The following is a 26,490-nucleotide window of genomic DNA, read 5'->3' on the forward strand; positions in this document are numbered from 1 at the left end:
GGGCCTATGGATGTACTCTGAGGGAAAGCACTGTGAATCAGGTGTATACAGTGGTACAATAAAGACGTCCAACGGGTATCAGGTCTTTCAGGAGATTTCCAAACACAGAGACTAAAGAATTTTAAAGAAGCTACTTGGGGTAGGCTTCAGTGGGTGCGGTCGTTTAGCTTCCCTGGGTCGACCCCGGTCTGCCCCCGGTGCGTTTGAATAGCTTTGACGTCATTCCACGGGCTCACCTGGGTCAGCCCCCAGTGCCCTGCTTGTGGAGTGGGTCACTTGGGGTCACAGGTACATGACGTCACTACGAGAGCAGTGAGTGATCGTTCGTTTAGCTCTTGTCAGGGGCTCACCTGAGTGAGCACTGCGGGGTAGACCCAGGGAAGCTTATCCAACGTACCCATAATCTACAAGTAGACAATGTCACACTCACAACACTGCACAGAACATGTCAAAAATAGCAATTATGGTTTGTCCCCAACTGCCACATTGGAATCCCCTTTCTAAAATGATGACATTAGTTGTCCCCAACCGAATGTTGGGTTGACAATGACAAGTCTGCTTACATTCCTTTCACAATGAATAGATTAAGTCTTGTTATTCCATAATCAGGAAATTGCTGATGTTATATCGTGGTTTTAAAAGGTTTTTTACATTTCATCGGAGTGGTTCACAGATGTACCTTTGCGTTACAAATGGTTTATCCAGCCACTAATGCCACCTAATGGGAAATGATACAAATCTCTTCCCCTGCATGCAAACCTGAAGATGCTATCATGAAGGTTTGAAAAATCCCTTTCTCTTAAAGACACTGGACACTATTGGTAATTGTCAAAGACTAGTCTTGTCACTTGGTGTATTTCAACATATGCATAAAATAACAAACCAGTGAAAATTTGGGCGAGATAAATAATGGAAGAAGTAACACCCTTGTCACACTAAGTTGTGTGCTTTCAGATGCTTGGTTTCGGGACCTCAAATTCTAAACCTGAGGTCTCAAAATCAAATTCAAACACTTGGGAAAATTACATCTTTGTCAAAAACTACTTTACTTCAGAGGGAGCCGTTTCTCACAATGTTTTTTATAACAGTTACCAAGTAAGTTTTTATGCTAACAATTATGTTGAGCAATAGTGTCCAGTCCCTTTAAAATGTGCAAATCATGGAAACAAACACACTGTGACCACAATGAAATAAACAACATGTAGAGTCCCCTTCTTCAGTGCAATATTCCACTTGGTTATTAATTATTAAATGTCTCCAACAAGACCAAATTGTTATAATGTAAAAAGCAAATTATATATTATTGTATATACAAAATTAACAGAAAACAAATTGTGAATATCCACGTATTGTACAAAGTGTATGCTACAGCAACGTCAGGGCAACCTGTTTTTTTTTAAATACACTATATGAGAGACTAAAATATGTAATTAATTGTAACTTTAAAAAAAACAATAGACGTTTGTACCACGGTATTTATACATCATTTTTGTTTGTGTTAATTGAAAAATACAAAGAAACGTGTAATTATAATATGATTAAACTATGTAATAAAAAATATATAAAAATAAAAAACTGTGTCCAGTCGAGATAATAATTACCCTTTAAATCACAAAAATATAACATCACAAAAAGGAAGTATTGATTAAACATTCACATAATGCACAGGGCCTATAAGTTAGAAAGCTGTATAGCCTACTGGTAAGCAAAATGTTTGTGCAAATAGCAGACAGTAAATAAGCAAAAGTGTCACTCAATCTGCTTACAAGAGTTGAAGTTAGGAGACTAGTTCTACCAATTGTTTCCTTTCCTCTATTTACAACATTGTTAAAGGCAGTGGACACTATATGGTAATTGTCACAGTTGGTGTATCTCAACATATGCATAAAATAAGAAACCTGTGAAAATTTGAGCTCAATTGGTCATCGAAGTTGCGAGATAATAATGAAAGAAAAATAAAACTTGTTAAACGAAGTTGTGTGCGTTTAGATGATTGATTTCGAGATCTCAAGTTCTAAATCTGAGGTCTCGAAATCAAATTCGTGGAAAATTACTTCTTTCTTGAAAACTATGGCACTTCAGAGGGAGCCGTTTCTCACAATGTTTTATACCATCAACCTCTCCCCATTACTCGTCCCCAAGAAAGGTTTTATGCTAATAAATATTTTGAGTAATTACCAATAGTGTCCACTGCCTTTAAAGATTTAAATCACAGATATATACTTCACATGGAATAAAAACGGTTATGGTGGGAAAACATTCCAATAAAGTACTTACGCCTGAAGTGAATGAGTTTTTGAGAAATGAGTGAAACATTAAGGTTGATCTCAAGTCCAAATCTGATTTTTGAAAACATGATTCACATTCCTTTAACTATTTTCTTGTGACTCTGCTGACCGATTGAGCTTAACGTTTCACCTTTTTTGTTATTTCATTGGTCACACAAAGTATGGAATTTGGTCACTGACAATTATTACCAATGTTGTTTGTGTGATTTGGTACCAACAAGTAGGAAAGAAACAGAAACGTGTAATTAGCACAACTTTTGATAGAGAAAAATCAACTTTGAATCCATATTAATGTTCTTTTTTACTTAATAAAAAGAACAGCTTTAATAAACCCTCCTTATAAAACAAAGGCCTGGCCTAAAACATTGTTTTTGAACTATCGTTAATTTAAATAAGCAAGTAATGGATGTAGTTTTCTATCAGAAGAAAATACAAACGCACCAAAACTTGATGTGGAAATAACAGTGCTACACTGAATAAAGTGCTGATAAAATGAATTATAATGGCTGAAGTATTTCTTATTGTGTAATCAGTGCAGCAGCATATCAAGATTTGTTCACTGGGGAGGGGGCAGGGCATTGCTGTCAGTAGGGAGGGAAAGGGACATGTTTTTCCTATTTTTGATAGCACTATACTGGATGTGTTCATGATGGCATGGGACAGAGAACTGTGTGGGTACACCACCCCCACCCCCAATGGGGGAAACCCAGGCAATCAGGTAGAGACTGAAAACCCATCCCCAGATAAAAGGCTCTGGTCTGAGTCGGGATTCGGCCCAGGGTCCACAGATTGTCCACCATATCTCAACATGGCTTATTGTCTGTCTGTGGTAGCTTACATAAAAGTAAAAGAAATATAATTTTGCCATTTAGGCCCTTTTTGAAACCACGGCTTCGGCTTTGGATTCAGCTCAAGCTAGCTTGGCCTGCGGTTGTTTTGACAACTGCCATACATTTGCCTTAGCGCTTAGGGCTTCAGACGACAGGACGGAGCCTGAAGCCCGAATCCAAAGCCAAAGCCTTAGGTTATAGGTTATTAAAGATCTTATAAAGATATAATACAATGAGGGCAGCAGTGTTCCAAATTCATTTTGCCCCCTGGGGTAGCTTATAAACAAAGCATTTTTTACATCCCCTTTGAGTGCAAAATATGAAACCAAAATTTAGATACAACTACTCAAATAATATACAAACAGTTATTTCATAAACAAATATGCTACATTGGGGGCAGCAGACTACATGTTCTGTACTTGACCAAAGTATTAACAATGGTGAAGTTTGCCTATTGACATTTTGGCACTTCAGTATTTCAGCAATAACACATGCTCCTCTCTCTATACAATCTCAAAAAGATTCTCAAATTTTCCCACCCCTTCTTCTAATTTTTGTTCAGAATTGGTAAGTTAAAACAAAATTGATTAGTTAGAATCTGAATGCTCATTGATTATAAAGTTCACAACAGTACCAGTCCTCTAGAGAAACATTTTGACTGAGACACTGTCCAAAAGTCAAGGAAATATCATATGAAAACCCTTCTAATCATTCTTGCTTATTTTGACTGCAGCATTCAAAACTAGACAAGTATAAACATGCTCTAAATCTCACACATAATAATAACAGTTGATGGTGTTTTCACTTCAAATTTATCAGTGATGTCGAGTGAAACAAGTTGGTTGTCTTATAGAAGTTTTCATTTTCTTTCCATAATTCAGCAAATTGAATCAGCACAATGGTGGAATGATGGAAACAGTTTTGATTTTAATAGCTTAAAGGGACACAATTGCCTTGGATCGGGCGAGTTGGTCTATGAAAAGTGTTTGAACTTGGTATAAAACTTATATGATCAGAAAGATGTATTAAATGTAGAATATATAATGATCCACACAGACATGCCTCAAAATTGCACGGTTTTTCTTTTTAATCATGAACACGGCACGCCATTTCATGGAGTAAGTTTTTGACTCCACAAAATGGTCAACACAGTGTTGGTTCGCGTGGATCATTATATTCAACATTATAAAACCATCTTTCTGATCCTATAAATTTATAACAAACAGGTTCAAACACTTTTCATAGACCAACTCACCTGATCCAAGGCAATGTGTCCCTTTAAGTGGGCATTGAATTTTGTGAAATTGTCATTGCAGAGAGGGTTTTAGTTTTTGCTTTTTTTAGGGGAAACTTTGAACCAAAGGAGTAGACACCATCTTCCTCCCTGGTTTTAAATTAAATAACAGTGTAAAAGCTACCTTCACTTTTAAACACCTGATACTCACAGGTAGCCACCTTTGTCATTCAGAATTGGAACAAACCAATAGTTACTGCATTACAGACGTCTACCGGTAATTCTAACTAGTCTGTGTATCTATAACTCTAAAGGTCTAGTTACACAGGGCAATTTTTACAGGCAACTTGGAGGCAACCAACTGCACTGCATGCAAAGAGAAGAATAGATTTTACTGTCTCCAAGAAAGACATGTGGAAATTAACATGTGAATGTTTGTTCTTCTTGGAGATTGCCTGGAACTGGTTGCCTGTAACTCGCCTGTATGACATGGCCTTAATTCTCCACGACAAGAGCCCCCATTTTCATAGCTCTGCTTACTGTGAACATGGAGGAATGAGTCATGCCATAAGCAAGTAATAAGCGTGTACTGTAGCAGAAAATGTACACATGCATACTTCACATTACTTAGCATTCTTTGATATAGCCATTACTGAAGTAGACCTTAAAGGAGAAGTCACAATTCTCGGCTTGAGTTTGATGACTTCCTCTGCTTAGTGTCAACTCTTTTATCTCTGAATATCTAACTCCAACTCACCAGTGACCTGAGAAAGTTGATCTGATTCGAATGTGATGACCAGAGTCCTCTTCCCTGCCTTGACTGGATAAACACTAACCGTTCTGCTGGTTGTGTCTTTTGCTTCAATCACCCTGTAGTCAAAATAAAATTCAAACAAGAAAAGAAAACAAAGAATAATTTACAAATTGTAATAAAACTCTCAGTTTTGTGACATAACAGTCATTTACAAATTCCTTAAAAAAAAAAAACTAAAGCCCAGAATCTGTGCTTCTCAAACCCTTTATACTAAAAACTTCTTCAAAAGTTAAGACAAAACAATACAGTGCTTTTCCAATTGCTATATCAATCCTCTACTTTGTCTTTAGTCACTGTACTAATTAGGTTTCAAGTTTCAAGTTTATTTATTTGTCCCAAGTATCAAGATCAGTCTATGATACATTTACAAACATTACTACAATCTACAAATAGAAAGTAGTTATTCAAACTAAATTTACAAAGATACTGCAGCTGAGCCCATTGAGAAGCAGAGATTTTAAGCATGGTCCCCCAACAGGCTTGCTCTTTGAGCACACACCAAGAGCCGTAAGAGAACAAAGTAATTTTGTGGGCAAAATACATGGCATGAGCCGGTGGCTCAATCAGCAAGCTGTTTTTAACCTATTATACAGAAGAATTTACCTAAACCATGGAGGTAGAAATGTCTACCTCCATGCCTATAAACACAATGCAAAAACATACATACGAAAGAAAAACACTACAGATCACTTTTCAGGTCAGAAGGGTAAATAAATACTACATGAAAAGCAAGCTATCAGCAAGTAAGTTTGAAAACGGATAGATTTAAATAATCTTTTGAAAGTGGAGAGACTTGTGGAAGTTTGTGTTGAGGAGGAAACAAGTTCCAGAGCTTGGGTCTATTGTACTTTTCGAAATTTTGAGCTAAAAATTGAGTATTAAAATTTGAACTTGGTAAGTAAAGTGAGACTGAATTTCAAAATTCTTACTTAATAAACTACTCGTGACGGACATTGCTACCCCCTGGATAACTGAAATTGCAACAGCCGGCGTGAGAATGCTCTCTCTCTCGAGAGAGAGAGATTGGACCGAAAGTATAGACTGTTGCGTTGCGCTCATGTCAGCTGGAAAACATTGGCCTGGAGCCAAGATAACTGACTCTTTGCATTGTGTTGTGCATGGTTATAAGTTGTGTTAGACAGAAAAGATGCTGAGTTCAGTGAGTGCATTAAATGGTCATGCTTTTTTCTTGAAGAATAAATAAATCAGTGTTTCACATCGAACGGAATTTGAGTTCGTTTGTTTTCTGTCTGCGTTTGGCTGCAGAGCAAACAAAGGACCCAATTGTTACTTTCCAAACAAAATAAACTCACCCATGTTGGATATTTGTAGGAGCCAGCAAACCGCGTCCTTCAATGTCAAACTCACAGTGAGTGAGTTTCTTCTCCAGAGGATTAGTTAAACTGATCTCTACTTCTATTTTACGTCCAAACTGTATGGCTTCATCTGGATTGCTCAGCTTGACCTCAAGGTCAGGTGTACGTAGGCGAAAGTCTTCTTCATCCCCAAAGTCCTGGCCTGTTTCCTATCAAGATTAAAGAAATAGGCATATTACATAATAATTATGAGTAGTTGTTACACTAGACCGTTCCTTTGGAATCAGTTACCCTCACACATTCGGAATAGTAGCACTATGGACATATTTTAAGGCACTGGACACCATTGGTTATTACTCAAAATAATTGTTAGTATAAAAACTTACTTGGTAACAAGCAATGGAGAGCTGTTAATAGTATAAAACATTGTGAGAATTGGCACTCTCCAAAGTAAAGTAGAGAAAGAAGTAATTTTCCTAAAGAGACCTCAGAATTAGATTTTGAGATCAAGCATTTGAAAGCTAACAACTTTGTGTGACAAGGGTGTTTTTTCTTCCGTTATTATCTCGAAACCTTGATGACCAATTGAGTTCAAATTTTCACAGGTCTGCTATTTTGTAATAATATGAGATACACCAAGTGAGAAGACCGGTCTTTGACAATTACCAATAGTGTCCAGTGTCTTTAAAGACAGCGCCTTGAGTACCTTGTTGGTAGATACATACGCTGTATATAACTTTGATATTATTACTATGACATTTGTTTCAAACAGCTTTTCATTAGTCTTTTTTATCTTTTCTTCCCCTTCATCTTACTGTTCCCTCTTCTCTCTTGTCTGTTCCTCCTTTCTATATAGGTACTATTTTCTTTATGTGCTTTTATGTGCAACGGCAGGAAAATGTGTGCTCAGGTATGCTATTCTTTCAGATGCAACTTATTCTATTCTTGCAGTCACCCAATAGAAAATGACAATAAGTATAATACGTCTCTTACTCTAGGAAGCAAGTGTCACCAACAGGACTAGAACAGGACTAGAACAGGACTAGAACAGGACTAGAACCTGTATATGTAGCTCTTTGGTTAAGGTTGGCAGACACGGCAGAAGAGGGGTTGATTTGCAAGAAATTTTACACAAGTTAGATTTTCTGTAAATTTGGCTCTTCCTTCTTGCTGTTCCTTACATTTCCCCACTTTTTTGCCGAAATTCAGGAGGGCAGTTGTCCCTCTGCCCCCTAGGATTGAAAAGAAGGAAGCAGCAGAATGCAGTCAGAAAAAGGGTTACAGGAGAATCGATTTTAACTCATTTTGTTCTTTCTTTTTTGAACGAATCTTTACACATGAAAAGTTTACAAAGAGCAATTTACCTCAACATGGCCGACAACAGTCATTTTCAAACCTGTCTGGTCCACCAATTTGTCCAAGTACTCGTCAGAATCCACATGGTATATTACTCGTTTTGATTCATTGGGTCCAAGAATAAGTTGTCTTGTTGGTTCTGTCTTGATCTGCTTAGCGATGACACCTGGAAAGATAAAAATAAAAAGAGAAACAAACCATAATTTTGTCATTGATCTTATGTAATTTTTTTCCCACTCTGCGGCATAATATTCACTGGACAAAGGTGAGTGCCAAGCCGTCGATTTCACCAAACTCTTCCTAACTTAGGATCTTAGGACTTGGGTCAAGTTAAGTTCTATATCCATAGACGTTAGGACGCATTCAACCCGTCCTAAGAATTGGATAAATCCTCGTGTTCCGTGAATTTTGGCTGCTGCATTGTTAGACCCGGGGGAACAGGGGAGCAACTGCTATCCAAAATCCGTAAAAATAGTAGGGAAAATTGGGACACAGCAAGAAGAGAGAAAACTAGACAGAGAAAGCAAAACAGACTTTTTACCCACTATCAGAAATTGAAATTTGTGTCGATTTTTATACAAAATTCCTCTCTGTCCCCCCTAAAAAAGAGTTCCCATGTGCCAAGTTGAGTTTTGTTTTCTATTTAAAAAAAAACTTTCATTTGTCATGACAACTGAAGAAAACATTAAATTGTCATTAACTTCACAAACTGACTTGTGCTTTTTTAAATTGTACTAGCCATCCTGAGGAGACACAATAAAGGAGACACCTCAATAATTAGTCTAAATCAATTACACAGATCTTTCATCCTACAGAGTTAATATAATGTTCATTTTCATGTTACTCGTAAATTGTTTCCTCAAGTCTATTCATAGTATCCGAGTACCCCTCTCTCATCACTCCTGGGGAAACTGCTCTTTCTCTCGGTCTGGTCCTTCCCTATGGAACTCACTCTCCATCAAACTCAGAAAGGAAACTTCCTTCAACACTTTCCAAGAACCAACTCAAGACCCACCCCTTCACACTAGCTGCTTCTCCTTCTGTTTATTTTGTTTAATTAGTTCCTTCAGTTGTTAGCTTTGTTAGGGTTCCTGCGCCAGGAGTGTCAGCTGTGACAGACATGGCGCATTACAAGTTTCCTTTTTTATTATTTATTATTTTATTGCAAGCAGTCTTTCTTCAAGTAAATCAATTATTGCTTAAATTAAGTCACTTTCTCTCAAATACAGTCAATGCAAGAAACCTTTCCTTAAATCAAGTCATCTTTACTCCAATCAAGTCATCTGTAAGTTTTCATCAAACATGACTAACAAATCAGAGTTCAACAACGCCCCAACACTACCCCAAAAAACTCATAAAGTAGCCAGAGACCAGAAAAGAAAAATTGCATACCTGTATAGTAACATGAATGCAGAGCAAAGTTGATTGAAATAGTTCTTTGCTCTGAGCTTTTGTTTTCCACTAGGATGGGGATATCAAAATCTGCACCAATGTACACATTTGGGGTGACTTCCACACTCATGTCAACATCGTCTGTGGTATCAGGCACGTCATATACAAAGGGCTTGGTTCCATATCCAGCTGCTAACTTCACAGCAGCTCGTTCCTCATCAGAACCTTAGTTGTGAACAAGAAAAAGCTAGTTCAACATCGGCAGTGATTGAAATAGAGAAACTGTGTCTGCAAAACATATACAAAAATGATAATTTTGCAGACAGCATTCCTTTATGTACAACATTTGAAAAGCTGCTGAACGGCTGTGTGAGAGAAAAAAGGGTGATTGTATTTCTTTTCAGACAATCTAGGCATCAATGTTTGAAGAATGAACAATATTCAAGAATGCCATAATCACCTTGATAAAATGCATTAGGCCTACTCTTGAAATAAAAAAAACTAAGTAGAACACTTTCAAAGTGTTTTTAAATGACTCAAATCCTTTGTTGGAAATATATTTGAATATCTCCAAGACCCGAACAGCTTCATAGCTGAAATTTTGTCAATCATTGTTTGACAGTTTTCTTTCCTGATGTATTTAAGCATAATGTATTTAAACATCCATGGTGTTTGGATGAGTACTTTAATATTCATTCATAAATACCTAGGACAGTTTCGCTATTCATATTGGTGGAGAGCGCGTCACGTGGGGGTGTTTAAACCTTTGATAATGACCAGTAAAAAGTGTTGAAACATGGGCGTGACACTAGAGCTTGCATCTGGGCTTATAAGACAGTTTCTTCATTCCTCTTGGTCGAGAGCAACGGCTGGAACAGTTGTGCCACATCATGCGATACGCGCGACGCGCACAGCAATCTCCTTATAAGGAGTTGTTTACCCGAGAGCTTTACCATTTCATAGCTGGAGGGGTGTTGTATTGAAAGAAATCATTGAACAATTATAATTTTTGCATTTATTTTACTTTTTTGACAAAAAGTGTTGATGTTTTTTGACCGGAAAGGTATTTATGAATGGAAATCAAATTGTGTTGAATCGGTTTTCAACTAGTGGTTTAAACCCGCCGAGGCCTGGTTCTTGATAATTTACCTCGACTTCATCTCGATAAAATTATCAAGAATCAGACCTTGGCAGGATTAAACCACTAGTTGAAAACCTCTTCACCACACATTGATTCCCTGATTCATAGTGTAATGTATCACTGTGGCACTACTTTATGAACGGCTCATGAATATATATATAGTGCACAGTCCATGTATGTATACAGGTCAAAGGTTATGTGAATAAACCACTTCTCAAAATGGCAGCTATTGTGTGCTAGGCTACTCTGACACTTAAGTATTTCTCCACGTAAATACACCACACATAGTCAGCTGAATGCACAAATTTCTGATTCAAACCATAGCATATTTTGAAAGATTTCACAAGAAAGTTTTCCTCGTTTTCACAAAACTGCCTACCATCTTTGTACTTGTAATCCAGTGTCAGGTCTCTTCGACCTTTCTTCCCAACTTCTTTTGTACTGATGTTCCTGCCGACTACGTGATATTTGACACGCAAGCGTATAAATTCATCACCACTGCTTTTCACCTGCAAGTAAGTGGTGAAGTTATCAGGGTGTGGGTTTTAATTCCGCACATAACATTAGCAATATTGTCAGCTTCAAGAATATTGACAAGGATTTTTGTTAGAAATCTGCTTTCTTGATTGTTCCATTTGAAATTTCAGAATAAACAGACGATGAAAAATATGACGAAGAAAATCAATCATCAATTACATATGCTCTGCACAAAGTAGCTAAGCATAAAATAATAATGCTTACCAGAATAAGGCTACCAGCCAAAATACCATGTCACATGTCTGTAACAGGTATCCTGCTGGCTGATTTTTGCTTAGCAATGAATTGTTTTAACAACTCATTGCTAAGCAAAAATCAGCCAGCAACATTTTCTGCTCCAGCATTCGGGCCAGAATGAAAAAGTATACCTAAGAAGGCAGGGGTGGATTTCACAAAGAGTTAAGACTTGTCTTATCTCGAGTTAGGATGAGTAACTCGTCCTAACTTAGGACTAGTATTAAGTTTTTAATATCTCCAAGGACTAGTCCTAAGTTAGGACTATAGTTAAGTCCTAACTCTTTGTGAAATCGACCCCAGGTTCCCTATTGTACTTGCCTCCCAATTGACAATGTCCCCGTTGACTTCAGCAAAGACAAACTTTGCATCATATGGGTAGTAGACGTGGCCATCTTTGATTGCCTTAACTGAGCAGGGCCCAGTGCAGAAAATACCTGTCCAGAAACAAAAGGAAAGTTTTATAGTTTAGTGAAGCAAAACAATTACTACTAGCGGGATGCTGCGCGAAGCGTGTGCCCCTCTCTGTCCCCGTCCCATAATCATGCGCCTCCTTGCCTCATCCCCGCTATCCTCTGCGTTGGCATTGTGCGTTGCTTGCCACTGTTCGCCCATAACTCATGTTTTCCAGCTTCAGGGGACCCGTTCTAATATTTTCTAGTTTTGCGTGGGTCCCGCTTATAGTGGCTCTATCCCCATTCTTACGGAGTGAACTGAAATAAAACCTGTACAGCTTAAATTTAACAAAGGCTCTGATGTCTTCTTACCCTCGCTTGTCTCTTGTGGTGTTGCATCCACTGCTTGCCAGCCCCCAAACCCTGCTGGAAGATCCGGTCGAGTCATCCAACACTCATTCCACACATGAAAGTTCCAAACAGAATCGTTGTTGTAGAAATCTGCTGGAGTTCCATCAGGTGAAAAATGTTTGTCCTAAAGGCGAGAATGAAGGGAAGAGTGAAATAAAATGAGTTGTCCAAATGTCCAAAGCCCCAAACCTATGACATAGCTGCTCACCATACATGTCATAGACATGACCAAGAGGTGTGTGGGTAACTGCCCTCCCTCATTTGGGCAAGACAGTGGGGAAAATTCTGGCTGAGCACAAAAATCCCTTTGGATAGTGATTTGGTACACTTTGGGGCAAGCCCTACAATGTCTCTCATTGTTTTCTTAATGTTTTTAAATCATTCATTATCTGTTACTGTTGCTTTGTGTTATTGATGTTTTTAAAGTCTGAAAGAGTAAATAAAATAAACAAGAAAAACATATGAATAGAGAAAGCAAAGAAAGATCCTTTAATTGGTATGAAATTTGTACTTGTCTGATTGGAACATTTTAAAGTGACAGGTACAAAAGAGTTTGTATTGCGCTTTAAATTGTTCAGTTTTTTAACTGGCACTTGTGAGAAAGCAAAACTGAGAAACAAATCAGCTGATAGCTACAAAGTAGATTAAAGAAATTTGATGCAGTGTACATGTAAATGAAAGAACTGGGGAAAAACTCACAATGGTCAGGCTGCTATCGGTGTCATGAGCTGATGAGTAGTTGGTTACACTTCTCGAAGGAATGCCAAGACATCTCAAGACAGTTGTCAAGACTCCAGAAAACACCCAGCATTGCCCGTAGCGCACTGGAGCTTTACTTTCTAAGTGCTTCTGCAAATTCAACAATAAGTTTTGGTATTTGATGACATCATCAGAGAAATAGCAATTTTACCTCAGGATCCAACAGTTTGAGATCCCAAAAGCAATCTTTAAAATTGTACAGTAATTTGTATTTTTTTTATAGTTTTGTTCCTTCCCTACCACATTTTTATAACTACATTTTTTGATATTTGTAGTATGCAATATACATTTTAAACTGCGACTTTTTGATTTTGGTTTTTACAATAGTTTTGCGGAATTGAATCAAATTCATAAAATTTCTAAAATTGAATCAAATTATACCTCATTATTTTTTTATTGGAGTTGTGAGTAACCAATGTCGGTCATCTGTACCACCAACATTTAGTAATGTGATTAAAAAGATCTTACACAGCAGGCCAAAGATTAGAATTTGTATTGAAGAATAATAATATTAATATCAAAGTCTATTGCAAAGTATCTGCGCTTAGTATACTATACATTATACAGAAAGATGGGTTATTGAAGTTATGAATTATGAGGTTCTTGCGTTACACAACACATGGGAACAATGGCTTTACGTCACATCTGAACGACAAAGCATCGGTTAAGTGTCTTGCTTAAGGACACAACTGTCACGGCTGAGGGATTCAAACCCACACTCTGCTGATCAGAAACACCAGAGTATTCGGTGATCTTAACTGCTGCATGGTCACGACACTTCCACAAATAAAAGGTTGAACCCAAAACAGAACTTTGAGAATCATGCTTTACTTCAAGAATGGCTTGGCTTCCAGTCCATTTTGTGGGTCTGGTATGGGGTGAATAGTCCCCACCCCATTTGCCTGACAATACTCCATTGTCATCTTGGAAATTAACAGCTGCTGACATGGTACGAGCAACAAGGACAGGGCTTCCTAAAGCACCTTCTTTCACCTGAAACAAAAAATAACAAATCCAGACAAAATAAAGAATAGTTCAACAATTACTTTCTACATAAAGGATTTACAAACCAATTCTGAGACTAATACATCCTTCAAAGAATTTGAAAAACGAATTACGTTTGCAATCAAATAGGGATCTTTCAATTGAAAACAGAAGATTATGGGACAGTAGCTAGCCCTGGCGACCTTACAGTGACGCCCTGGATATCCGGGTCCATAAACCTTCATAACTCGAATCTTACCTGCAAGAAGCCACTAATTTCAACAGATTCCGTTCCACATGGCAGCATACATTTTTCTGCGGTGGGTTATGGTTGTCATATACATGTATTCCTAATAAATCTGTAATTTTTGTGAAATAATGCAGCTCCAAACAAAAAGAAGTTCCCGTTTTTTATAAGTTTCTCAGAGTCTGCCGTGCGTACACAAGACGTACGACGCGCATAGCTTGCGTTTTGTTTGCGCGTTAATGCTGTGCAGTCAAGATATGGTGACCAGCAAGAGTTACATTAACTTATGTCTTGCGTCTTGCACGCAAATGTATACGCGTATGCATGGCAGCAAACAACACTGTGAGAATAAAATCACAATGGAAATTTGTTCACATTGGGAGCTGCATTATTTCACGAAAATGACGGACATGTGAGGAATATATAATGACCAAAACCCACTGCAGAAAAATGTAAGCTGCCACGGAATGTAAATCTGTTGAAATTAATAGCTTCTTGCAAATAAAATTTTCCGCCCCAGAAATGGGCCCTAAAATTAAGACCCTGTATCTGTGTACAGCACAGAGGAAGAGTCCTACATAGGGCTAGGACAGTAGCTAGCATGCAGCACTTTAAAGGAACACGTTGCCTTGGATCGGACGAGTTGGTCAAAACAAAAGCGTTTTTAACCGTTTTTTATATAATGCATATGGTTGAAAAGATGTTTTAAAAGTAGCATACAATGATCCACACAAGTTTTCCTCAAAATTGCGTGGTTTTCCTTCTACTGTGCGAACTATCACCGTCGGCCATTTATGGGAGTCAAAATTTTGACCCCCATAAATGGCCGACGTGTTAGTCGACGAGGTAAAAGGAAAACCACGCAATTTCGAGGCATGTTTGTGTGGATCATTGTATTCTACTTTTACAACATCTTTCTACCCATATGCATTTTATAAAAAACGGTTACAAACGTTTTTCAAAGACCAACTCGACCGATCCAAGGCAACGTGTTCCTTTAACATAGGTAAGTTAACTTGTTTATCATGTTTATGGGCATGCTCATATTTCTGAGAACCAACAGATTTTACCCAGTATGTCTGCTCAGCAAGTATCTCTAGGTCTTCCAATTCCACACAACCTTACATGTTTCTTCAAGAGGTACATCACAGCTTCGAAGACCTTCTCCTCAAATTGGTTAAAACCCCAGGGTCGACTAGCCGGCTGGGCTGAGTTTCCGTACCAGATCAGTCCCTGCTCATTTAAGACGTACTCCTCCAGTTCCTTATCATCCTGAAGGTACACTTGATCCTCCTCACACCAAGGATTGAATAAGAGATAGATGGATTGAAGCTCCGCATAATTGGCAACGCTAGCTGATGATCCAAATTGAAAAAATAAGAAGAATTTTTTTTTTTAGATTAATAAACGATTTAATAGGTGTAAAGTTTGCATCGGGGGTAAAGAATATTCATTTTGGATTGTTACCAATGAACACCGATTCGATTTGTGTCAGCACTGGATACTCTTACTTACCCGAGTTCTGTGGAAAAAAATCACAGGACTAATACTCAGGTGGGATTAGAACCCACGACCTTTGCAATTATTTTGTTATTTTATTTTTTATTCCATAATGCAACAAAATACATACAAATATGAAATAAAGAGCAGTGTCATACCATCTAGACCACTCAGAGATTGTCTGGTGGCTAAAGGCAAATCAAATCCTATGTGTAGTGGTTTTACATATACCAAACCGTTGATTGGAAAGAATTTGTTCTCAGAGTGCTGCATACAAAAAACGATTAGCACCTCTGGTAGAATTTGAATTAGCCCTGATAGCGGTGCAAGCCTGTTCTCGTACATGCAGTACACTGATTCCTAGGATAGAGTCCATCTTACAGACTTCATGTGGATAGACTCACTTTTAATGTTGCATGTGTATCATCCTACATATACTTCATGCATGGAACTGGGACAATGCCTGAAAAATTACTGATGGCGCGCAAGGACTATCCGACAATAAAGGGACGGCGCAAGACAGCATTTTAGCACCCATGACCTGCATTCTAGAACAGGTATACTAACCCTCAGACCATTAGCAGTAGGATGGCAAACTGTTAACTGAGTTTTGCATCAGGCATCATGATCTAGTTTTCAAATAAGAAATTACTAGGTTCACAAGATGACCATGTCTGCCCTGTTCATACATGTTAATGATCAGCACAATATCTGATGCTGAAAGAGTCAAACCATTTAGGTGAAAATATAACCAACATTTTATTTTTACTTTGGTAATTGTCAAAGACCAGTCTTCTCACTTGGTGTATCTCAACACAAGCATAAAATTTAAAAAACAGTGAAAATTTGAGCTCAATTGGTCGTCAAAGATGCGAGATAATCATGATAGAAAAAACACCTTCTCGATGCAAATATTGGTTTACCTGCAACCTTAGCGTGCACAGTGAGTGAGTACTCTCCAACCAGGGCATCAGGATCTGAAGTTATAGACACAGTCAACGTGTCTTCTGTCTTGTCCAATATCTTAACCTCCCACTGTTTGCCTCCTGAAGAGGGACCACCGGTCGATGCATAGACGCGCGTTCGCTTCTGAATCACCGGATTGGACCCTTGAAGACAAAACAAGACAAACTTCTTAAACATGAATATCATTTAATAAAAGAAATGATTTAAAGATGCTGGGGTTGTCAATCTTTAAGGTAAGTGAGGATAATAAAATCATCAAACAGTTAATTTAAGCCAATTTATCTACTTGTGTTTACAAAATGGGGATCTTAAGGCACGTTGACACACATTGGTTAAAGGGAAAGACCAGTATCCACACTTTATGTGAACAAGTGAAAAATAAAACCTGTGAATGTTTGAGCTCAATCCACCATTAATAGTTAGACAAAAAGCTGTATATAATGTATTTATCAAGTTTTAAACTTGTAAAATAAAAGTATGTCAGTCACTTTGTATCCAATTCCATCCGTATCCAAGTCAATTCATACGCATATGTGACGTGACTTTGGTACGATTTTTATAACAAACCCTCATGCAAAGTGTCTTGTTTTCCCAGATGGGCACGTACCGCCTGTTTTTTATAGACATTTCAGTTAAAAATTACATCATTTTGTAATTGGTTCATCTTACGCATTATTTTTTTAAGCAGGAAATGACAAAACCACGCCTTTCATGTCAAAGTGTAGTACTTAACAAATAACAAAACTAGACTAGACACTTTACAAAGGTTAGTCAGACACATATCCTATAATAATAAGTACACCGGACGTATAAAGTTGTTGGTTCAGTAAGTTTGATAAAGGACACAAAAGTCAAGTACACTTGATCATTAACAGAGAGGTTTTGCACAGCGTTTTCTAGCATGTTTAGGGTTTAGGGGCAGTTTTAGAAGGAGGTCACAACCAATAGAGACTCTCTACATACATGTACCCTGCCAAATACATCAGAATGCAACATGGGATTTTTGTTACTTTGTGCAGCCATGTTGTTTGTGTCAGGACTGTGATCAAGGGTGTTTGCCCTGCATGCTATATGCAATGCAACAGTATGCACATAAGTGTAGTGATGGTGACTTGGCTTGTATGTATGGACCATGAACTCTGCCAAATGCACCAAAGTTGACTGCCAAGTTCAACAATATCCAACACCAATATGAAGTCACTTGCCTGCTGATTGCAACAAATTCACTCAGTCAAAGAATGACACCCGAGTTGACTGCCGAATGCAACAGATTACTACATTTAGATCCATTTGGTGCGTATATTGTTGCATTTAGAATGGTTAGGGTTGTTTTTGTCTACTCTAAGTCGGTCGCGCGATGGTCAGGCGTCGGAAATCTAGACGCGCGATCATAAAAAGACACGGTTTTTAGGCCTCAGTCTTAGGATTGCGCGCAAGATTTCCGTTGCGCGACCATCGCGCGACCGACTATAAACCGGCTTTATGATTCAGATTTAGAAGACCTACAAGAAAGAGTTTTTAAAAATGTTTAACTTACCTATCTTAAAATCAAATGTGATTTGGTCAGTACTGTCATCGTAACTCCGATTGAGTTTTAACAAGAAGGTAAATGCTTGCCCTCTCCTTATCACTAGTCCTTTTATTCCATCAATCTCATCGGTGTGATGCTGCTCTGCATTCACATCTTTCTTCAAGTCCAGGCTGAGGATCTTCAACTGAGTCCCATCTGGAGGAGGCGTTGGAGATCTTGGTCTACCAACCTCAGGAACTGTGATGTGGCGGACTGTTCGACGCCCGATATCACCCGAGCTGGGTTGATTTCCAGATCTCACTACGACAACGACAGGTGCTTTACGGCTAGAACCGTTTCCCATCTTTTAAAAAAGGATATTCTGAAGAGAAGTTCTCTGGTGAAGCAGCAAGATTGCCAAATGCAAAGTGGCTGTCCAAAAAAGAAGGCTGATCTTTCGCTTTCAACTATCAAGCTTTACTATGGAGGAACGAGCATGGACAAAAGTACAGCTTAAATAACAAAAAGGGGTAGTTATTGTAAGCAGTGTGTTGAGTGAGATCTTTAAGATTCTATCTGATGGTCACAATCAGTGAGCAGATAGTGTCCAGAAAAAACCCAGCTCATAATACGTTCACACTGCATTTCCGAACACCACTCTGCTAGGTATATGGAGAGCTGCCAATACACACTCGTTTGTAAATAAGTATACAGTCAGACATTGTATGGGAACCACACACAGGCCTGGTGTTGCACTAGATTGTTTGAGGCCATTGCTATGGAAATATCACCAAAGCGCCATTCAATCGTGTTGAACTTCACAAAGCAGGCATGCAATACACACATATACTGAATGCACACAAGGTCCTTGATAATATTCTAGAAAAAAATTTGCATTTCATATTTCTTTCATCACCCACAGCATGCCAATTCAGGTAGCAACAACAGTTGTGTGTTGTTTTGACAACGACATATGCACCCCTGGTTGTAAGGGAACTGGAACAAACATTTTGTTTGCCTTTTGCATGGTAAACAATGCTGTGCAAATAAAATCACATTACTTTTCAGTTTGGCTCTGTAACAACACCAATGCAACCACAACATTGAGCTTAAACATTTCCCAAAATTAGCATGAGTGGGCGACACACATTGAACAAATTAGAACAGTTTTGGAACTAGAAAAACCTTGTTGAACACTTTTGTTGAGAACCAACCAACCAGTTCTTTTTATAGCCACATCAACTTCTTGGGGTACCGTTTATACATGATTGAACACAGCAAACAAATTGGACCTGGGGGTCCATTTTCATTAAGTTGACCGAAAGGGAAAACTGTTTTCATAGCCAGTTTCTTTGCAAAATAAACAGCAATTGATACCTGTTAAAGGGAAGGTACATGTTTGGTTATTGTCAAAGACCAGTCTTCTCACTTGGTGTATCCCATCAGAACCATTAAATAACAAGCCTGTGAAAATTTGGGCTCAATTGGTCATCAAAATTGCGAGGAAATGATGAAAGAAAAAACACCCTTGTTGGACTTTGTGTGCTTACAGATAAGAATAAAAGACTTCTAGCTAGAAGTCTTTTATTATTTTAATGAGAAATTACCTCTTTCTCAAAAACTATGTTACTTCAGAGGGAGCGGTTTCTCACAATGTTTTATACTATCAACAGCGCCCCATTGCTCGTAACCAAGTAAGTTTTTATATTAACTAACAGTGTCCAGTGCCTTTAACGGGAAATAAACAACACTGTGTCACAAAACTTCAATTAGATCATCAAATTTGATTTTATTATTTAAGGTAACATTCTTAAATGTGACCAATCATAATCATTAATGTTGTTGCCACAGGAACAATTAGACAGCATTAACTTATACACACCTAGTACAATACTGAATACAGGATTGAGTGCTTAGCACTCCAAGTGCTACTCATTTGATTTAACTGTTTGTTAGTAGATAGGTCATGGCTCCATTGCATAAAGCTGTTATGTATAGAAAGATCATGCTTAGCAAAAATGGGCTACCAGCCAAAATATCACTTGATGATCATTGCTTAAGACTGGTTCCCTTAATTGTTAACTGGTAAAACTTGAAGCAACACTTCTGCTTAACAGTTTTAATGAAATGGAGATGATCATCTACCATGTACCTGTTTATTGTCTGTTCGTCGTTGTTTAAATGACTCACTAGAAATTCACATTTCCCTACTTGGGGCACTTTAACAATGAAAAACTGCCTTGCCCTTAAAAGAACCCGGTTTACGAGTTTACCAGTGGTAATTAAAGGAACACGTTGCCTTGGATCGGACGAGTTGGTCTATGAAATGCATATGGTTAGAAAGATGTTTTAAAAGTAGAATATAATGATCCACACAAGTATCACTCAAAATTGCAGTTTTCCATTTATGTGCGAACTAACACGGTCGGCCATTTATGGGAGTCAAAATTTTGACTCCCATAAATGGCCAACCGTGTTAGTCGACGAGGTAAAAGGAAAACCGTGCATTTTCGAGGCATCTTTCTACCCATATGCATTTTATAACAAACGGTTACAAACGCTTTTCAAAGACCAACTCGACCGATTCAAGACAACTTCAATGGTAATTTCAATGGTAATTAAAGACAACCTGAAAATAAATATTCATCTGGAAGTTTGGGCTTGGTACTGATAAATAAGTCTGTCTTAGACTTGTGTTGTTATTAATTTCTTTCTTAAGTTATGTTTCAATCAACTTACTTGCAAGACAATGCAAGTAAACATTTGTATGACTATTACAATAACGTTTATGTTTTTAAAAAACCATAACATGTAAAATGTTCCTGATATTTTCTACTGGGAAAAACTGATTTTTATGAGAAACACACTGTATTAAAGATATTAGTTATGGTGGAAAATTTCCATTGGAATATTATTGCCTGAAATAATATAGTTTTTGAGAAATGAGTCAAACAACTAACTAGTTTTGATCTTACAAGTCTAAAACATGTTGATTGAAAACCTTAAAAACTCATCACAGGTTTTTTTTCTCTCAATTATTTCCTTGCGACTCTGGTGACCAATTGAAGTCAAACTCTCATGCTTTCTCATTTCATGTGTATGTTTGGGTCACTGAGCGTGTGGCTGCTGGTTTTGACTACTACCATGGATTGTTGTCCAAGTGCTTTAAACAATTAAGGCATCCGATATGTACTCCTACAAAACTCTAACAATGGCACCATTTTTGTGTTGGTAAAACAGTTCACAAACAGGTACAAGAAAGATACTTAAGTACTTAAGTTTTGATTTTAGTCATTACTGATGAATATTCTCCTGCAAATTAGATAACATTAACAAACATCCCAAAGAATAAGTCACTGGTTATGCAGCATTCAAAAATCAGTTGAAATAATCTTTAAATTAAAAGTTTAAAATGACATTGTGTTTTACATGTACTGTTAAAGGGAGAAGTGTATTATAATTACAATTTTAACTTGAGTTATAGAATCAATCAAATAATGCATATACTTAACTCTTTTAAAAATCTGAATGATGGCTTACCTTTCACTGGTGAAGAAGTGAATATTGAAATTGAAAATAAATCACTGTCTAACCTACTCCAAAAAAGGCTTTAAAGTAAAGTCTTGAGTTTGAAACAAATGCATATTTCCTTTTTTTGTATTAAATTTTGAATTATTCAGCAAAACTCTGAATGCACAGCAATTCAGGTTTTTCATCACTAGCATTAGAGCAAACCAAAGTTAACATTAACATTGTACAGCACTTGCTCTGAACAGAACTTTGCTTTGTTAGTCAAACACTACTGTTCGCTGCGCAAACCAAAATGTTCAGGAACAGATTGATGGGATAGCCATTAATGCACTAACATTAAGCCCGGTTCATACTTCCTGCGAATGCAAATGAGATACGACTGTTGACGTCACAAATTCGCAACGAATAATTCGCATCAGTTGAAATGTGTTCAACTCTCTTAAAATATCTCAGCGAAAATAGAGTTGTGACGTCAAATTCACGTCAAATCCACATCGCATTCGCATTCGCATTTGCAGGAAATATAAACCGGGCTTACTGCAACTTTATAGTGAGGGGAAAAAAAAAATGAAATCGTCTTTGGTTGTCCTTTGGTTGTTATTTAGAGAAAAAAGAGAATGGCGTCTATGAATGAACAATTCTACCCCAAACACCAAAGAGTTTGAGAAGGACAACATACCAATTTGCAAATTCATTATGCACACATACCCTTTAAGTGACATTAACCCATGTCATAAAGCTGTGTACTCATCTGCAGACCAGAACTGCCGGCTAACCTTTGCTTTGCAGACAGTACACACAACTTACCAAACTAGAATTCTACGCTGGGCACTCTGTGAGCAATATGAAACTGGCCTCTGCTCTAAGTGTTTATAGACCTTTTGCATATACCTCACAGATCGCACATACACTTTTAAAGCTACCATTTTGGTGATCACATTCACACAAGAAAAAGAATTTGAAACTATTATAAATATTTGACAGATTCAAGGGGGAACTTTGTTATCATTTCCGGAACTGGCCAATGCAGTGTCCCTTATTAAATTCATGTACCAAATTCACTTTCATGAAAAAATGAAGGGAGGAAAGGGGATTTGGAGATTATGAAGGGAAGATTTTATTTTGCAAAATTATTAGGCGAATGTGGAGATAATCTTTTATAGGGATTGGCTCAGTGTTCATCTTGTGTCTTGTGTAATCACTCTTCACTGTCATGATCATATTGCAACAACAGTATACATCTAACTCATGCTCAAAATCATTTTAAAACCAGAGGCAGCAGTGATGAAATCCAATATTTCTTGTGTAAACTTTTCACAATGTAGACAAAAATTAGCACTATGTCTTTTAAATCTCGTTTTAAAACTTCTTCTTTTCACTGCAGTTAATTTTTATTGAATATGCTTATGCGAAAGAAAACATGCACTGGTTTTATGGCAGCCCAAAACAATCCACATTTGTTAATAAGTCAAGCTTATAATCGTTGTCAAGTTTGATGCTTTACTCTAAATTATAAGATCAAGGGCTAAATACATTATTTTCCCATGAGTTGCCAGAACACAAAACCAATATACATTTTATGAGTGGTGTCCTGCTCATTTTAGCATAAAATTGTAAAGCCTATTTTCTGCAAAAGCAGCTCTATGAAAATGGACTCTGTGTCTTTCGAGTCATCAATAAAGATTTTTAAAAATTCCACTGGAATTGTACACTACCAGAACAACATACATTCAGAGAATGTTTCTTAATTGTCAGACCACTGAGCTTGCCTCCTTGGCCCTATTTCATAACACTGCTTAAGCACAAGTAGCTACGCACAACAACATTTTGCTTACCAGATAAGGTTATTAGCCAGAATACATGTCATACTAATCATCTGTGGTAGGCACCCTGCTCATTGTGGTTAAGTAGGTGGTTGTTAATCCTTTCTGCTTAGGCAGTTATATGAAATTGTGAGAGACTATAGCCAAACTCACAAATTAATTTCATTTTGTCTCCAAATGGATATCAACACAATAACTTAACAAAAATCATAAAAAAACTACTCATATTTGTGAAAAAAACATAAAAATTTAACCAACTTTTCTTTTAAAAGGCACTAAAATGTCTTTTAAAAAATCCTTAAAATTGAGAAAACTATTACACTGTAGATAGACAAAGCACACTTGCATAAAATAGTGGAAGATTTGATAACTTCAAAATATGTAAAAAAACTTACACAGTATAAAACATTGAACTGAATATCCTGGCGATACAGTTAAACACAAGTCATTTAATGACAACAAATGTTCTTTAGATGCTATAAAAAAAAGGAGACAAAAAGCTAAAAACTAAGAGTTTGCAGAGGAAGTGTAGACTACAAAAATGATTACAATACACAGAATGACTTCATCAGGCAATTTCACATATTGCAAAATATTTAGACTCATCATGTTTTGTGCTAGTAACGAGTAGCAACCAAGACATGTTATGCAGCATTTTGCTTTGCTATACCGAGGAAATTCGTCAAACCATTTTTTTAAGAAGACCAAATCAGCATTGTTGATTATGAAGTGTACATGTATCAAAGTGATGTTGATGAAAAACACTTTGGTTATTGTACAGTTGCAAGTGTCCAATGAATGGTATCAATCAGTCATGTAACAGATCATGCATGTCTCACATGCAATTTAATATTGCTGTCCATTAAAGTGCACGCTTATGTTTCCAATACATTACGCAGTGATCCCAAAATTGTTGATTATGAGCAAGACTTGCATGTTCTTGCTTGGTTTATAGCATTTTACTATTCCAATGTTTTTTTTTTTTTTTTTTTGAGTAGCACTCGACACTAACTAAAAAAATGCTAAAAATAAAGCTCAGTACTCTGATCTATGACATTGAGTCAAAATTCACTTATAATGTACGCGCGCGAACATGAGTGAACAGTTTTATGCTTACTGACTACACTACTGCGGCCTGGCATGTGAAATGGGGGATGGAGAGGGGCTAGGGTGTGGAACTGAGTGCACGCTGGATTAAAGGAACACGTTGCCTTGGATCGGTCAAGTTGGTCTTTGAAAAGCATTCTGTAACCGTTTGTTATAAATTCCATATGGGTAGAAAGTTGTTGTAAAAGTAGAATACAATGATCCACACAAATATGCCTCGAAATTGCGTGGTTTTCTTTTTACCTCGTCGACTAACACGGTCGGCCATTTATGGCATGTATAAATGGCCGACCGTGCAATTTTGAGTGATACTTGTGTGGATCATTATATTCTACTTTTAAAACATCTTCCTAACCATATGCATTTTATAACAAACGGTTTCAAATGCTTTTTATATACTAACTCATCCAATCCAAGGCAACTGTTCCTTTAATGTAAAGGAGAGGAGAGTTGATGGGGCAAATAACATTGTAGTAATAGGAAAACAATAAATAATAAAATGTGTTGAACAGAACTACATGAAGGCGTTGGCTGCCTGCATAAAGAACATGGAAGATTAGAGACAATGCCAAAGGTTGGATGTAATTGTTATGTTCCATTCCTGTTTTCAAATTTCTTTTGAAACATAAGGCTGTTTAGGTGTTTTTAAAGAAAAGTATGAGCACCTCCTCAGCACCATTCTAAAGGCCTTGTCACAAAAGACAGTTTATATCTGCAATGCTTGTATTGATAAACAAAACTATTTTGGTAGTAAGAGGGACATTTTGTTTGAAACAGTGTCTTTAATACATGAAAGAAATATGACTATTTTGCCTCCATGCACATTGCTGAGAACTAGTTGCCTGCCAATAGACTGTGCAAGTCTCGCGCGCACCGGAGCGAGAAAACACGACAGCTGAAGAACTTAATTTTTTTATGAATCAAATCTTTGCTATAATTTTTTCTTGATGCCGAATCTGAACAACAAAAATACCCATTAGAGCTTGTTTAAATTAGTTTTAGCTTTTTAAACAAATACACAATTATCGGTTAAAGTCTATGTATATACAAAAGTAAAACTCTGGGACAAGGATGTTTGTTTGATCTGAAATGTTTTGAAACCCCTTTTGTAAATCTACACCCGAATCGGAAACTACTGAAAGCTGGTTTATACACGGACGCACGATGGTCGCAAGGGCGTTAGATAAACGCGTGACGCATTTTAAAGAGGAAGCTGACGCCTAAGCGACCAATGAAAAGGCTTTCCACCCCGTGCGGCCAAAACAAGCGTCTGCGTAAGTTTCGTGATCGGAGATGGGCACAAATTCTTAATTTTTTACAAGTAACCTGACCTGAGGTCAAGTTTAAATATCGGTTTTTCTTCGTTATTATGTTGACTTTATTTTTACTTTTATATATGTTGTTAATTAGTATTACATTTTTAACAACATATGTCATTTTTATGGTCATAAACTATATTAAACTAAGGTAATGGACGAAACAAAATCTCCCCAACGTAAAACTCCATAAGGTTGGGACCACAATGGTCCCGGAAGATCAAATCTGCGCGAGACTTGCACAGTCTATTGCCCTATGTGACCAACTGTAACTTAGATGTAGTAATATTATGTCTGGTTATGAACATTGGCAAGCTTCTAGGTTTGCCAGTATGCAGTGAAATCATCAACTTTGGGCTAATGGATTCATGGCAACTTAACAACATGGGGGTAAAGTCACACAGCCCACACTACGTTCTAAAAGCAATACTTGCATGTGAATTTATGTCAACAGTATTGACTTAGCGTAACAAGTTCAGAACAATTTAAAGTTATCCACAGGTAAACAGTTAGGACAAACGGTTAAAGGAACACGTTGCCTTGGGTCGGTCGAGTTCGTCTTTAAAAAGCGTTTGTAACCGTTTGTTACAAAATGCATATGATTAGAAAGATGATTTAAAAGTAGAATATCATAATCCACATAAGTATCACTCGAAATTGCACGGTTTTCCTTTTACCTCGTCGACTAACACGGTCGGCCATTTATGGGAGTCAGATTTTTGACTCCCATAAATGGCGACCGTGTTAGTTCGCACAGTAAAAGGAAAACCACGCAATTTTGAGGCAAATTTGTGTGGAT

General features: G+C 37.3%; 1 protein-coding gene across 1 annotated transcript; it reads right to left on the reverse strand.

Annotated features, from left to right (window-relative positions):
• Positions 1-21: 21 nt before the first annotated feature.
• On the reverse strand, positions 22-26,293 carry LOC139940131 (protein-glutamine gamma-glutamyltransferase K-like). The gene is made up of 12 exons (XM_071936385.1): positions 17,942-26,293; positions 16,362-16,547; positions 15,064-15,293; positions 13,539-13,700; positions 12,648-12,797; positions 11,910-12,072; positions 11,464-11,579; positions 10,751-10,880; positions 9,231-9,455; positions 7,847-8,004; positions 6,480-6,691; positions 22-5,222 (listed from the first exon to the last, which is right to left on the reverse strand). Exons 1-12 carry the CDS (start codon positions 18,276-18,278, stop codon positions 5,081-5,083), a joined length of 2,211 nt encoding a protein of 736 aa, XP_071792486.1. The 5' UTR covers positions 18,279-26,293; the 3' UTR covers positions 22-5,080.
• Between the last annotated feature and the right edge of the window lie 197 nt (positions 26,294-26,490).

The sequence above is a fragment of the Asterias amurensis genome, chromosome 7 (assembly GCF_032118995.1).
Source record: "Asterias amurensis chromosome 7, ASM3211899v1".
Taxonomy (NCBI): domain Eukaryota; kingdom Metazoa; phylum Echinodermata; class Asteroidea; order Forcipulatida; family Asteriidae; genus Asterias; species Asterias amurensis.

Excerpts from the sequence above, each read along its gene's own strand:
- LOC139940131 (XM_071936385.1), bottom strand. The coding sequence starts at position 18,278 with ATGGGAAACGGTTCTAGCCGTAAAGCACCTGTCGTTGTCGTAGTGAGA. Across the intron at positions 16,548-17,941 it reads CACATTTGATTTTAAGATAG|GGTCCAATCCGGTGATTCAG; the intron begins GTAAGTTAAACA and ends TTTGTCTTCAAG. Across the intron at positions 6,692-7,846 it reads CTGTTGTCGGCCATGTTGAG|GAAACAGGCCAGGACTTTGG; the intron begins GTAAATTGCTCT and ends TAATCTTGATAG.